Source organism: Leiobunum rupestre, chromosome 10 (assembly GCF_980474605.1).
Source record: "Leiobunum rupestre chromosome 10, qqLeiRupe1.1.hap1, whole genome shotgun sequence".
Lineage (NCBI taxonomy): Eukaryota > Metazoa > Arthropoda > Arachnida > Opiliones > Sclerosomatidae > Leiobunum > Leiobunum rupestre.
The window spans coordinates 10810073-10824017 of record NC_143393.1 but is presented as its reverse complement, the minus strand read 5'-3'; the positions used below and the strand labels follow the sequence as shown (position 1 = coordinate 10824017).

Here is a 13945-nt window from a genome sequence, read left to right as displayed (position 1 = left end):
GTCCGTGCAAGGAGGGGTACATTTTAACGACGCGTCTTGGATCAAATAAGGGGGTTTACACATACTACATTTAAGGTGGTCGGTTACTTAATAAAATATGTGTCCCAATATTTCTTTATTCTAAGCTAAAAAGAATCGTAAATTGCATCGCATATTTGTTACAACGCGACAGTGACTTCTTTCTCTATGGTCAAATTTAAATGTAGGTCTTGACTTTTGAAACTTTGCCGTTGATTAGGCAACGCGGTCCAGATACGCCTAGTATGCAAATTGTTGAACTAAAATGCCAGAAATTACATGGGACGTAGGCAACGGACTTAGCGTTAAATGATAAAGAATAAATTCACAACAAAGAGTGTCAAAATAAGTTAATTTATAAAATTTAACTGGATTATTTAACAAAGTAAGTAAATGGCTAGGCGTCATTAAACCTAAAATTAGAGAAGTTAAGCATCCGGTGTTATGAACGGGAACGTCCAGGCTTCCACAGTTCTAGTTTAATTTTCAATGATGCTTTGCTTAACCTCTCAATTAAACTGTTCGAGTTTTAACCTAAGGAACATAAAAAACGTCTGCCACATAAGTAACATAATAGCCATAAGTATACCACTTGCAATTGATTTAATGCTAATTTTTGTACCCAACCTTTATTCGACACTGACACTCTCATCCAGCTCTGATTTTGACCCACAACCGAACTGAGTAGTATATTATCCTCCTTGGTAGTATTATATTTCACTTTGGGCATATTTAGACACTAGGGGGCTTAGTTTTCAACTAAGCCTTGATACCGCAATATCTCTGAAAATCAGTTCACTGATAATATTTTTTAATATACATACTAATGTTTATTATGCTACTTATGGATATGCATCGATATCTTTTAGTTAGTCACAAAGCCTGGTAACGAATTAAAACGTCTGGTAACCCCCAAATGCATCCGTTTTAAATGTCATTTTGGTGGGGTACTTTTAGCAGTAGAAGCAATCATGGGGGTTGTCACAGGGTTACTAGTCGATTCCTGGGCTGGCGTGGTAGTAGACGATTCCTGATCTGATGTGGGACTAGACGATTCCTGATCTGGTTGGGTAGTAATAGAAGCGGTGGTAGACTCATAAGTCGTTGACTCTGGCAGGTTTGGAGTAGTGGCTTTTGCAGTGGTAGGCTCCAGCGTTGTTACTGTGGTTATTTCAGATATTCCTGAGGTGGTCGTCACATCAGGACACCTCTTACAAGCTAAATACGCGTTAAACAGATCTTATTATCTAAAAATAGGTGCTCGCGAATCGGTGTAAATGAAACCGAAACATACTGGCACAAGATGGTCTGGCCGCCAAACCAATGACGCCGCACAGCAATACGACGACCAGTATTCCGAGACCCACCACCAATTTGTTCTTCTTGATGAATGTCAAAATAGTTGAGGGAAGACTTTTCTTTCCATAAGTCGCTGGGCTTTACAATAAAAAGTAATTAAAAATTAAAACGATACGAGGAAGTCTTTAATTATTTAATTAATTAATGGTGAAGAAGCGATTGACAATCACTCGTACTCAGCAGGAAGTGTTGGCCTATTGGGGTCATATCCCGCACCATCGAGTGAGTTCTGTGAACCCTGAAAGGACTGCATAGAAACGTGATGGCTACTTTGGTCGCTTCCATCTGGTTGATATCCAGTGTTCACTTCTCCGCGACGTAGTGACCTAGCATCCTGGTAGATGGGATCGCCGCCATTGCGCTGGTCTTCGCGTATTTACGAGAAATGGAAAGCCGAATTAGTTCTAAATCTATAACTATAAGACTTAAAGTTTGTCCTTTTATTTATTTATTTATTGGTATGTCATGTTCCTAAAAACTCGAGAACGGTTAGCTCGAGAGGTTTGAAATTTTAACTCAATGTTCAGGGCCTGATTTCCAAACTTTTTTTTTTGAGATACACAAACATCAGTGTCGACCCGAGGCCTTAGACACCAGAACACACACAATAACTGACAAATCAGGGTGAGATATGTGTAACGGCCACGCCAACGGGGGGATACGTGGGGACAGGGGTGGGGACACCCGTGGCGGAAGTATCCCGACCACCCGTTGGGGGAGTGGTAGTCGTCCTCACACGGCCTTCCACAAACTCTACCTCCCGGACGCCTGCGATTACAGGAGTGAGCCACTACTCCCGGCCCTGATTTCCAACTAAACGCGCCTAATTCCAAATACCTGTCATGGTTATTAAACTAATTAAATTTTACTCATAATTCAATTTACTCGACTTTGAACTTTCGCCTCTTTGTTTCCTTTATCCATTTTCCGCCTGTTCTCGGCCTCCAAGCCCGGGGAGGAGGGGGGGGCGGGGTTCCAGGTAAAGAGGGAGGGGGGGTGTTCGAGGTGGAGAGAGCGAGGGAGGGATAGTGGCTCCCCCTATCTCCAGCGCCAACCCTTTGCTTGCCTTATCTCCTCTCTGAGCTCCTTACGCCCGTCCCGACCTTTAAACTTTTTTTACGGGTTAGTGTTATACGGTTAGTATTAAAGCTAGTATCGTATGAAATTTAAATTCTTGAAATTCACCCAAATTTATTCATCAAGGCAAAGAATATAAAGCCCCAGGAATGGAAGGTGTAGCTCCGTCTAGTGGAACTTTGGCGTCTCTCGTTTTTAAAGAGAGACCGGGTTGCGGTAGCCGTTTCCGGTTACTCTGATTTGCTTTGCCGGATGTTTCTAGCTCAGCCAAAACACGTGGCCAATAATATCAATCCTTCCATTCCTGGGGCTTTATATTCTTTGATCAAGGTAAAGGCCAAATAGAAAGTCGATAAGTATTGCTAAAAATTCTACAAATCCAACCAGGCAAAAAAATCTACAAATTCAGCATGACAAAATTCTACAAATCCAACCAGACAAAAAAATCTACAAATTCAGCAGGACAAAATTCTACAAATCCAGCCAGACAAAAAATTCTACAAATCCAGCAGGACAAAATTCTACAAATAAAGTCAGTCAAAAAATTCTACGAATCCACCAAGACAAAACTCTACAAATAAAGTCAGACAAAAAATTCTACGAATTCAGCAGGACAAAATTCTAAAAATCCAGCTTGACAAAATTCGAAAATAGATAAAATATGGTACCTACGTTGGTTTTGACGCATATTTTCAGCCTGGTACGACTTATATCAATGATTATTGTCAAATAATCCGAAAATGGAACTGAACATAATTATCCACTGCATGGCTTATCTTATCAAAGCGCGCGATACAGGTATGCAAGCCTTTAATACGGTTGACAATTAGAAGAATTTCAAAATGTTGGCAATCTTTTCCAAAATGTTCCGCTTTTATATTATAAAGCCGGTCGTCACGTTTAGAGGCTCTCTTAATATCGACGGCGCTGCCAGCGTTTTGAAAACACGGGCTGGCCGGAGGGCTACCTATCCTTCTAACATATAGAATCCTTGATTAGGGGTTCCACTTGACACGAGAGAACCTAGTGATAGGAATGGTCGAACTTAATCGCCAAAAATAATTTAAAGCAAGTCTCGGCTCTTTCAAGAAAATAAAAGTACGCTCCTAGTATGTACTTCCATCTATTGGTATAAATATAAATTAAATCATGGATAGTAGATTTTAAAGGATCGGTAAAAAGCCTGGTTATTAGCCCCCGTAAACTAATCACACTAAGGTTATTTGAAAAAAAAAACAAGTATCGCTAAGAGTGGACGATACTGTATTTTTTAACGTTTTTATAGATTAAATATGATATACTTAATATCAGTTGATAGTTTTTATTGAATTAGAAAACCAAAATGAAAAATTACTAAAATATAAAGCGCAAAAAATTACGTAACAATATCAACCGCATTAGATTGCCATTTTGAAATTTTAAGATCACGTGGTACAAACGACCTTGCAATACTCCCTCGAAATATCTCGAGCTGATTGATACGCACTGTAGAATGGTATCGAAAACATGTCCTCTTAATTTACTGTCCATGATTAAATACAAGCTGTATAGCGCGATACAAAATGAAGACCCCGATTTCAAGACTCTTTGTGGCTTGACTAGCTTGTTTAGATTTTATTTTTGGTGACATCTATTGAGTAACTTTCGAAACGAGTCGGAGCCGAGACTTGCTTTAAACATTTTCCCGTGCACAGCCCTTATAATAACGATTTATTTCACAAAGAGAATGATTGTCTGAAAAATAATGATAATAATAAATATTTAATTCAATTCAAATGCTGTGAAATAAACTAACTTAAAAATGTTCTAAATGGATTTCACTTAAAGGAGGACTGTCACCACCCTAAAATTGGTTAAAAACCATTTAAATGGGTAGAGGACGTCCGAAAATGGTTATACAAAACTTTTCACGTTAATATTGCCAGTATTTGATTTATTATAACCAACCAAATTTCGTGATTTATCCCCCCCGACTCGAGAATCTCAGAACCGCTCGGTTGAAACCTACCCGCAGCGCCATCTCGTGAACGAAATATTGTTTCCCCGGTTTTACCTTTTTCCGGTCGGAACTGTCGTCTGCTACGACATTGTCCTTCGCTTTTTAGCCTAGTTATATTGGTAGATTGTAGTTAATACGCCTTACACGCCGCCCTTTCTCAAATTTTTGCCGCTTCATTCTTTTGGCGCTGCACGTAGGATCAACCGCGATTTCTGAAATTTTTGAAGCCGTTTGATGCAGATTGCGAAAAAAGAGCGTAACTTTTAAAATACTTTTCCAATAACTATAAAATTTCAGGAACATTATTATTAATATATTTACTATCTTTCTGTAAAATTTGGTTTTGGTGACAGTTCTCCTTTAAAAGAAATTCCTTACGATTACTCTACTGTGGAAGATTCCAATATAGAAAAAATAGTGCCATCTGCTTTTAATACTGGCGAGTAAATATTTAGCAAACTACTTTCGTATTTAAATGTTTCTATGCTGAATCCTTGATATGTTGTACTGAGATAATTTTTGAGCTTTCACACAAACAGTTTCAAACTAGGTACGTAGGTACCGATATGTCTGATCCTAATATAACTTTAGAAAGGTCGTGCGATATATCTGTAGCATCAATGAAATTTTGTTAGAAACTAAATATTAAGTTGGTTGAATATTTAACTGAAGAGATACCTCGAAACGTATAGAAAATTCCCAGCTTAATCAATTATAGGAAGAAATAAATTGTTAATAAGACGACATTCATTTTTGTCAAAAATATCAAACTAAACGATTATAGAAAAGAACACGCGTACACACAAATTAGAACGAAAAAATCAATCAATTTCCGTTAAATTCAGGCGTCCATGTGTCTTAGATTCGGGGTTATAAAAGGCAGTACCCGACCAGAGCAAAATCACTCTTCGCTCTCTCAACAGTTGTCTGCTAGCTAGACCCGCACTCTTAAACCTCTCCAGCATGAAGTACTTGGTCGCAGCCCTTTGCCTGATGGCCCTCACCATCAACCGAGCTTTCGGTAAGTGTGACTGAAATTGTGCCTTAGTTTAAGGACGCCTCTCGCGAAAGTAACCCGTTAGAAATTGAGTTTTGATCGTGTTTAGGTCAAACAATCAATGAAGAAACTAAGGAAACTATCAAGAACCTGGACGTCACCACCGTAAGTACAGACGGTATTTAAAGTGTGCGGCTGCTGGCCAACAAATAATCCTCGTTTGTCTGGCGTTTCATTACAGTGCTACAACAACTTGAGAGCTTGCTACTGGCAATACAGCTCCGCCAGCAAATTGGCCCTCGACGTAAGTTGTCGTTGATAATCGCTAATACGGACAATGCTAATTGGAGTACTATTTCTCTGTAGGGTGGTTTGGAAAGTCTCATCAAGAAATGCCACATTGACTTCGCCGACGTAAGTAGAAAGAATTGAGTCATTTGGTTCACCCGGGTGAAGCGTTATAATTTCATTTTGACCGTGACAGTGCGACAAGAAGGCCTTGCAAACCGCTTACGACATCATCAAGAAGGTAGCCGCCACCGCCGGAGATGCCGCCCGCGTTGCCGGCAGCACCGCCCAAAAGGTGGTCAATGCCGCCATGGACGTCGCCTTCGAAGCCGCCGCCAAGGCTGGACAGATCGCCAATGACGCCGCCATCGCCGCCGGACAGATTGCCAACGACGCCATTAACACTGCCGGAAAGATCGCCAACGACGCTGTCAACACCGCCGGAGACATGGCCAACAAAGCCGGCGACATTGCCAACAAAGCCGCGAACACCGCTGGAGATATCGCCAACAAAGCCGCCAACGCCGCTAAAGATATTTTCGGCCGTATCACCAGAAGATCGTAATAACGCCGATGACCTCTTTAAAGGAGTCAATGGAAATATGTATAGAAAGTTAATAAAGATCGTCTAATATGATTTATGCTTTTAGTGTTTCTTCATTGAATACCCTTGGGTTTGAAATTATATGAATTATGCATGCCGTAACAAGCAGTAGGCCATGATAAGGGGGTTTCCGTCCAAAATGCAACTTCAGCCGTAGCTTTCTCCGTTCTAAATATTGAACTGGCTTTATCTTAAAGGTACTTTCAAGGGAGTAAACACAGAAAAATATTATTGTAAATTTTACAGTAAGCTGCGGTCAGCATAGATGCCAGCAGAATGCTGTTAAGTTCACAACCAACTCTGACTGTTTTTTTTTATTGTCATGCTTCCTGTTAAATTTACTGGACAGCAAGATAAAATTATATTTACAGAGTATTGCTGTTTATTTAATCTTCATTCCAGACGTATTTAATACGGTAAATGCACGCAGTTTATATAGTAAAACCCAATGTTTGTATTATTTCAGTGATTGCCGTAGTTTTAGTTATCAAACGTATTTCGTACAGAACCCATTCACAACCTCTAAATTTCATCAACAATTTTACGGATCAAACCATTGTCACGTTGGTTTATATAAAATTTCCAAATATTTTATTAATCTATTCATGATAGAAGTATATAAAAATTTTTATCAATTATTAAAATTATTATAACAAAAACTTTGACAAATTATTTCTACAAACCAATAGAAAAATTTAATCGACAAATATGAATACAACTCTAGTTGATCATAGGGAAAACCAAAGGAAAGTAAACTATTAACTTGGTTTCAAATTATTAAGCACACGATGAACAAGGGTTGTATAATTAATATAGCATTTTTCGTGGGATGCTACTTATACAAAAGAGTATATAAAAATATTTTTATCGAATATTATTATATTTTAAAATAAAATGAAACTTGCGCGATTTAAAAAAATGTTTTGACAACTAAATAATAATTACTGGTTTTATATACTAGCGCTTGCCGTTTATAACAGAAAAAAACAGCAACGTGTGGTAAATTTTACCCATTTTTGAAGTAAAACGTCAACCACGGTTTCATATTGTTAATTTTAATATAACTGTCATTTTAAAAACCGTACGAATATGAATTTTTACAGTCGCTACTGTTTTCTTCAAAATACAGCAGAAAGCTGTAAATTTTGCGACAAACTGCTGTTAACCCACTTCAACTGCACCTTGCTGTAAATTATAAACCGTATTTGCTGTTTTTTCAACAGTAAGTTTTGAGTGTGTAGTGAGGGGTCGGAAGTCGATTCAATAAACGTCATTGAAACTTTTTCGATGGTCTTCAACCCCCCCACAGCCCTAACTTGAAAGTCCCTTTAAGATGGAGGTCTTGGAATCAGAAACTTTAGTAGCTAGATGAACGCGGGGACTGCCTGAACTAACGTATGATTCTAGGGGCTTCATATTAAATTTAGATATGTCTACAGTTCTAAGTTCTGATTAAAGTTCGGGTCGGTCCATGGTGGAGCGAAGTTCGGGTCGGTCCATGGTGGAGCGAAGTTCGGGTCGGTCCATGGTGGAGCGAAGTTCGGGTCGGTCCATGGTGGAGCGAAGTTCGGGTCGGTCCATGGTGGAGCGAAGTTCGGGTCGGTCCATGGTGGAGCGAAGTTCGGGTCGGTCCATGGTGGAGCGAAGTTCGGGTCGGTCCATGGTGGAGCGAAGTTCGGGTCGGTCCATGGTGGAGCGAAGTTCGGGTCGGTCCATGGTGGAGCGAAGTTCGGGTCGGTCCATGGTGGAGCGAAGTTCGGGTCGGTCCATGGTGGAGCGAAGTTCGGGTCGGTCCATGGTGGAGCGAAGTTCGGGTCGGTCCATGGTGGAGCGAAGTTCGGGTCGGTCCATGGTGGAGCGAAGTTCGGGTCGGTCCATGGTGGAGCGAAGTTCGGGTCGGTCCATGGTGGAGCGAAGTTCGGGTCGGTCCATGGTGGAGCGAAGTTCGGGTCGGTCCATGGTGGAGCGAAGTTCGGGTCGGTCCATGGTGGAGCGAAGTTCGGGTCGGTCCATGGTGGAGCGAAGTTTCCGCCACCGAATGACTTCTTGTTCTCCTTTTGTTTCCAGGTTGAGTAGCCTTTTTATAACTTTTATTATTTCTTTTTGTGCATTAGGTCACTGGGTCAAATGGCCCTGATTTATACGCTTCCTCTGGTATTCGTGACCAGGTCTTTCGCGGAAGGGGGTGTCACTAGGGTCACGTGGGAGAGCGTGTTTTCAAGTTAGGCTTCTTCCCCAATAACATAGATTTTTCTTAGAAATTTAATGATAGTTTCAAAATTTTTGGAGCGTGTTAAGATGTGGACACTCTTCAGTAACAATAAAATTATCCTCTTGTTATACGTCTCTTTTATTCTTGGATTTTAGGGTTAACTTTAACATTTACCTCATATATCTGGAAAAATGTAATAGGAATCCCACTCAAAATCACATTTTCGGGCTTATGCTATAGATCCATCTATTCTTGGCTTTTATATTATAGATTACAACATAAGGGGTTTTTACTTGGTAAACTTACAAGCAGAGTACCCGAGGTGTTTATTGCCGATTTAGTTCAAAGTCGGCCGTAATGTGGACCTATATGAGATATGAAATTTCCCAAAAGGAGACGTTGCACTACCCATTCGATTTGCCATGGCAACCGAAAATGTTTTTGACCACTTACAACCAAAATAAGATTTTTCCCTTATTTTACCCAAAATTTGTTACAAATTTACCCTAAAAATGTTTCAATTTACCCAAACTTGATGAAATTTACCTAAATGTGGTCCAAATTACACATTTCGTGTGGGTGGGTGGGTCTGTCTGTCAGGCCTGCGTACCCAGTTTCTTAGAATCAGGGAAAAGGTTTTTCCAAAAGCGCCCTCTTTTTGTCATTGGGTGTAGTATAATTTTTTAATCGGCCGGGATTCGAACGACAGGTGAGCGTTCTACCGCAGAACCACGTATACAGTTACGCTTCACTGAAAATTAAAAACTCTTCCGAGGATAGGTATATTTTGGCTTGCCAACTTGTTAAAGGTGTAAAATATTGGGACTTAACACTACACAAATGTTTAAATAAGATAAACATTCCAAGAAATTCGGATTCGTTTCACACCGTTCTAACACCATTTACACTCAATTTGATGAGTAGAACCCAGATTCAACACCTTAACCAAACTATTCAAACCCGTTTTAAGCACTCTCCACAGTTTGTGAAACAATATATCCAATAACATGTAAACGTACTTTTAATCAGTTATGACGCATCTTTTAAGGGTTAAACCACACCTTTAAAAGTGTTAATACGCCCTTTTTAAGAGTTAATCACACCTTTAAAAGTGTTAATACGCCCTTTTGTTAGAGTTAAATAGCACTTTTAAAGGTGTTAATAGACCCTTTTGTTAGAGTTAAATCACACCTTTAAAATTGTTAATACGCCTTCTCAGAGTTAAAACGCACCGTTAAAAGTTTTAATACGCCTTTGTTAAGAGTTAAATCACACCTTTCAAAGTGTTAATACGCCCATTTTAAGAGTTAAATAACAATATTAAATCGACAACGCCTGGGCCAATGAAATGATCCATACCCCCCAATTTCACCATCGCGCAAAGCTTATCAACATCCGTGAATTCTATATAACAGAGCTGGTCCAAGACGAACAGCCATTACGCCGCGCCTTAAGTAATATCTTAATCGAGGGTGATTACTTAAGAAAAATGCGATAAAGCTATTTTTTTCTTAAGCTATCAATAATCAGAGAGTTTTTAATAAATATTTTATCTCTCCGTCATTCTGTTTTTTAGCTTATACTTTTGTCGAGCTTGGTTTTCGGTTCGTTGTTGCGTTGCTTTAGTTATACTTCACGTTTTTTTTAATTGTCTCTATCATTTTACCATTGCGCCCGGTTTCCCGTGCTGTAAACTTCAACACTTTTTTCATTGAAAAACAGTGGCGGCGCTAGGGGGTAGGACAGGTAGGCCACTACCTACCTTAAGGGCCCCAAAATTGTCCCAAGAGATAAATTTATTTATAAATAACAATTAAACAATGTATTTAGAAAATTTTTGGGGTATCTCCTAGTAAATAAAACCAGTTCTGTTATATTTGGATTCGTTTTACTGTTGTTAGAACTTTTTTGTTCGTCATGTACATCACTACTTTATTTTATTGAAGCATTTCGTTGAGAAAAGGGGGGTCCCGGGTCGGGGGCCCCTTTATTTGGTTTGCCTACCCTCGCGAAAATTCCTGGCGCCGCCACTGTTGAAAAACACTTTCGAATTAATTTAAATGAAACCATGTGAAATGAAAAATATGTGAATTTTAAAATAAAATTATAAATTTGTTAATTAGAGCTCTGAGAAACGTAAATAATTTGTATTCAACTAGACTAGTTTTGGTATTATAACTGTTTTAGTGGTATAAAAGTATTTATTTCAATGGATTTTTAACTAATAAAAGGTAATAAAACCTTTTAAAATGTCATGGAAACACAATTAAAATTGTTATTAAGCTCTTATGGGTGCAATGTACCTTTTAAAAGGGCATTCTAACACCTTTATAGGTGTTATTTATCTCTTACCAAGTGCAATTCACTGTTTAAAAGTGCGCATTTACACCTTTAAAAGTGCGATTTTACTCTTTAAAAGGGCGTATTTACACCTCTAGAGGTGTGATTCAACTCTCAAAAGGTGCAATTTTTACCTTTTAAGGTGCGAATTTACCCCTTTAAAAGTGTAATTTTATTATTTAAAGGTGTTTTATAACTCTTTGAAAGGGCTTTAAACTCCTTCACGGGTGTGATTTTACTCTTTAAATAGGTGTATTAACACCTTTAAAGGTGAGATTTAACGCTTGCAAGGTGCAAATTTACTCTTTAAAAGTGTGTTATTACACGGTTATTGGAAATATTTGTGTCACAAACAAAGAATTTTTAAAAAGTGTTTAAATATTGTAAAAAAGGTGTTTCAAAACTCATTTATTTCACCTAATTTTTAAGAAATATATGAGTGAAGGTGTTAATACGGGGTTTGATAGCACCGAAAAGTGGGTAATCAAACACCCCTAAAGCCTGGTTCACAGTGTTTTCCTGGTTTTCTATATTTTCTAGTTTTACCGCCTTTTCCCGTGGTTCTGGCGCGCAGGAACACGACTGTACACACGGACAAAATTTACCGGATTTTATCACAGCGAGCGCTGCCGGGGAACGAGGAAACGGATAACCTTTTTTTGAGGGGCGTTGGGCTCGACTAGTCAGCGAGCGTTATGCCGTCACGTGGTAGACGCAAAATATCTTAAGCCTACTTTTAAAGACTTTCAAAATCGCTCCTTATATCACGTGACAGCGAAACGCTCGCTGATTAGTCGAACTCAAAGAGCTTCAAAAACCGGGAAAATACAGTAGAGATATTTCAACATTTTTTTCTCCGTTTTCTCGTTTCCCGGCAGCGCTGACGGCGGAAAAAACCGTTAAATTTGGTCCGTGTGTACAGTCGTTTTCCCGTGCGCCAGAACAACGGGAAAAGGTGGTAAAACGAGAAAATAGAGAAAATCAGGAAAACACTGCCCGTGTGAACCCGCCTTTACAGTGTCAAATTTCTACTCATGAAAAAGTGTACAAATAGTGTTAAAACAGTTTGAAACAACACCACAATTTCTTAGAGTGTATTAGAAATTAAAACATGACAGTTGACAAGGCAACGTGGAGCATAGCCATCCAACGGAATGAAAATACAATAATGAATTGCGAACTATAATTATATCGGCCAAGGGCTCATGCCCGTTGAATAACTCTACACCGGTGGTTACTAGACGGTTGTTAAACTGAATCGTTTTCTGTCATACTTTTGCTATTAAGTTACATAATACATACGGTATAAAATTTTATACGATATGTCGGGGTTATTAGTTAAATAATAACTGAGTTTTCTTAACTATTTCTCAAATAACTAGACCCGTTAGTTTCCTCCGTGTGCTAGTGGACTAAATACCAAATAACAAATGTCTCAATCAAAATCACCTGCTGCAGAAATATAGTTAACGGTTTAAGGCCTTAAAGTAAAAGAATTCAGGTGATGAAGATGAAATACTTTTCAAAATGAAAGAAAGGAATTAGTTCGAGAACATTTTGATCAATCAATTAGCGTCAAATTGAAGCGCCCGCGTGTCTTCGATTCGGGGTATAAAAGAGAGTTCCCAACCAGAGCAAAATCACTCTTCGCTCTCTCAACAGTTGTCTGCCAGCTAGACCCGCACTCCTCAACCTCTCCAGCATGAAGTACTTGGTCGCCGCCCTTTGCCTGATGGCCCTCACCATCAACCGAGCTTTCGGTAAGTGTGACTGAAACTGTGCCTTAGTTTAAGGACGCCTCTCGCGAAAGTAACCCGTTAGAAATTGAGTTTCAATCGTGGTTAGGTCAAACAATCAATGACGAAACTAAGGAAACTATCAAGAACCTGGACGTCACCACCGTAAGTACAGACGGTATTTAAAGTGTGCGGCTGCTGGCCAACAAATAATCCACGTTTGTCTGGCGTTTCATTACAGTGCTACAACAACTTGAGAGCTTGCTACTGGCAATACAGCTCCGCCAGCAAATTGGCCCTCGACGTAAGTTGTCGTTGATAATCGCTAATACGGACAATGCTAATTGGGGTACTATTTCTCTGTAGGGTGGTTTGGAAAGTCTCATCAAGAAATGCCACATTGACTTCGCCGACGTAAGTAGGAAGAATTGAGTCATTTGGTTCACCCGAGTGAAGCGTTATAATTTCATTTTGACCGTGACAGTGCGACAAGAAGGCCCTGCAAACCGCTTACGACATCATCAAGAAGGTAGCCGCCAGTGCCGGAGATGCCGCCCGCGTAGCCGGCAGCACCGCCCAAAAGGTGGTCAATGCCGCCATGGACGTCACCTTCGAAGCCGCCGCCAAGGCTGGACAGATCGCCAATGACGCCGCCATCGCCGCCGGGCAGATCGCCAATGACGCCATCAACACCGCCGGAAAGATCGCCAATGACGCTGTCAACACCGCCGGAGACATGGCCAACAAAGCCGGCGACATTGCCAACAAAGCCGCGAACACCGCTGGAGATATCGCCAACAAAGCCGCGAACACCGCTGGAGATATCGCCAACAAAGCCGCGAACACCGCTGGAGATATCGCCAACAAAGCCGCCAACGCCGCTAAAGATATTTTCGGCCGTATCACCAGAAGATCGTAATAACGCCGATGACCTCTTTAAAGGAGTCAACGGAAATATGTATAGAAAGTCAATAAAGATCGTCTAATATGATTTATGCTTTTAGTGTTTCTTCATCGAATATCCTGGGGTTTGAAATTAAATGAATTATGCATGCCGTAACAAGCAGTAATTTACCCATGCTAAGAGGGTTTTCGTCCAAAATGCCACTTCAGCCGTACTAAATTTTCACCTCCTTCGACAACCTTGGAAACTTTGTGTAACAGTTTTTCCAAATGCCTCATCTTTTGTGGAGTTACATCGACATGTTAATTTTTTATGAAACGCGAGGAATTCGGTCGTGGGGACCGAGACACTCCACAAAAGACCATTACACCAAGGATATGGGAATGGGGTAGGTTCGGGTACTAATATTTG

The 13945-nt window shown here is 39.9% G+C and overlaps 3 protein-coding genes across 4 annotated transcripts; 2 read left to right on the top strand and 1 right to left on the bottom strand.

Annotated features, from left to right (window-relative positions):
* Positions 1-353: 353 nt before the first annotated feature.
* LOC149923642 (uncharacterized) lies at positions 354-3211 on the bottom strand. Of its 2 annotated transcripts, none has more exons than XM_090160544.1 (4): positions 3127-3211; positions 1548-1743; positions 1313-1455; positions 354-1236 (listed from the first exon to the last, which is right to left on the bottom strand). In XM_090160544.1, the coding sequence occupies exons 1-4, from the start codon at positions 3140-3142 to the stop codon at positions 953-955; spliced, it is 639 nt and encodes a 212-aa protein (XP_090016670.1). In that variant the 5' UTR covers positions 3143-3211; the 3' UTR covers positions 354-952. The 2 variants fall into 2 exon arrangements, with proteins under 2 accessions (XP_090016670.1, XP_090016671.1); XM_090160545.1 differs by having other exon boundaries at positions 1554-1743.
* A 2162-nt stretch (positions 3212-5373) lies between these two features.
* On the top strand, positions 5374-6351 carry LOC149923641 (uncharacterized). Its single transcript, XM_090161032.1, has 5 exons — positions 5374-5474; positions 5560-5615; positions 5692-5754; positions 5817-5864; positions 5935-6351. The coding sequence occupies exons 1-5, from the start codon at positions 5417-5419 to the stop codon at positions 6301-6303; spliced, it is 594 nt and encodes a 197-aa protein (XP_090017158.1). The 5' UTR covers positions 5374-5416; the 3' UTR covers positions 6304-6351.
* A 6120-nt stretch (positions 6352-12471) lies between these two features.
* On the top strand, positions 12472-13593 carry LOC149923640 (uncharacterized). Its single transcript, XM_090161040.1, has 5 exons — positions 12472-12654; positions 12740-12795; positions 12872-12934; positions 12997-13044; positions 13115-13593. Exons 1-5 carry the CDS (start codon positions 12597-12599, stop codon positions 13547-13549), a joined length of 660 nt encoding a protein of 219 aa, XP_090017166.1. The 5' UTR covers positions 12472-12596; the 3' UTR covers positions 13550-13593.
* Positions 13594-13945: the final 352 nt, after the last annotated feature.

Coding starts and splice junctions, on each gene's coding strand:
- LOC149923642 (XM_090160544.1), bottom strand. Junction 1,456..1,547: donor ACACTTCCTGCTGAGTACGA/GTGATTGTCAAT, acceptor TTTATTGTAAAG/CCCAGCGACTTATGGAAAGA. Junction 1,237..1,312: donor GGCCAGACCATCTTGTGCCA/GTATGTTTCGGT, acceptor ACGCGTATTTAG/CTTGTAAGAGGTGTCCTGAT.
- LOC149923641 (XM_090161032.1), top strand. CDS start 5,417: ATGAAGTACTTGGTCGCAGCCCTTTGCCTGATGGCCCTCACCATCAAC. Junction 5,475..5,559: donor CACCATCAACCGAGCTTTCG/GTAAGTGTGACT, acceptor GATCGTGTTTAG/GTCAAACAATCAATGAAGAA. Junction 5,616..5,691: donor AGAACCTGGACGTCACCACC/GTAAGTACAGAC, acceptor GTTTCATTACAG/TGCTACAACAACTTGAGAGC.
- LOC149923640 (XM_090161040.1), top strand. CDS start 12,597: ATGAAGTACTTGGTCGCCGCCCTTTGCCTGATGGCCCTCACCATCAAC. Junction 12,655..12,739: donor CACCATCAACCGAGCTTTCG/GTAAGTGTGACT, acceptor AATCGTGGTTAG/GTCAAACAATCAATGACGAA. Junction 12,796..12,871: donor AGAACCTGGACGTCACCACC/GTAAGTACAGAC, acceptor GTTTCATTACAG/TGCTACAACAACTTGAGAGC.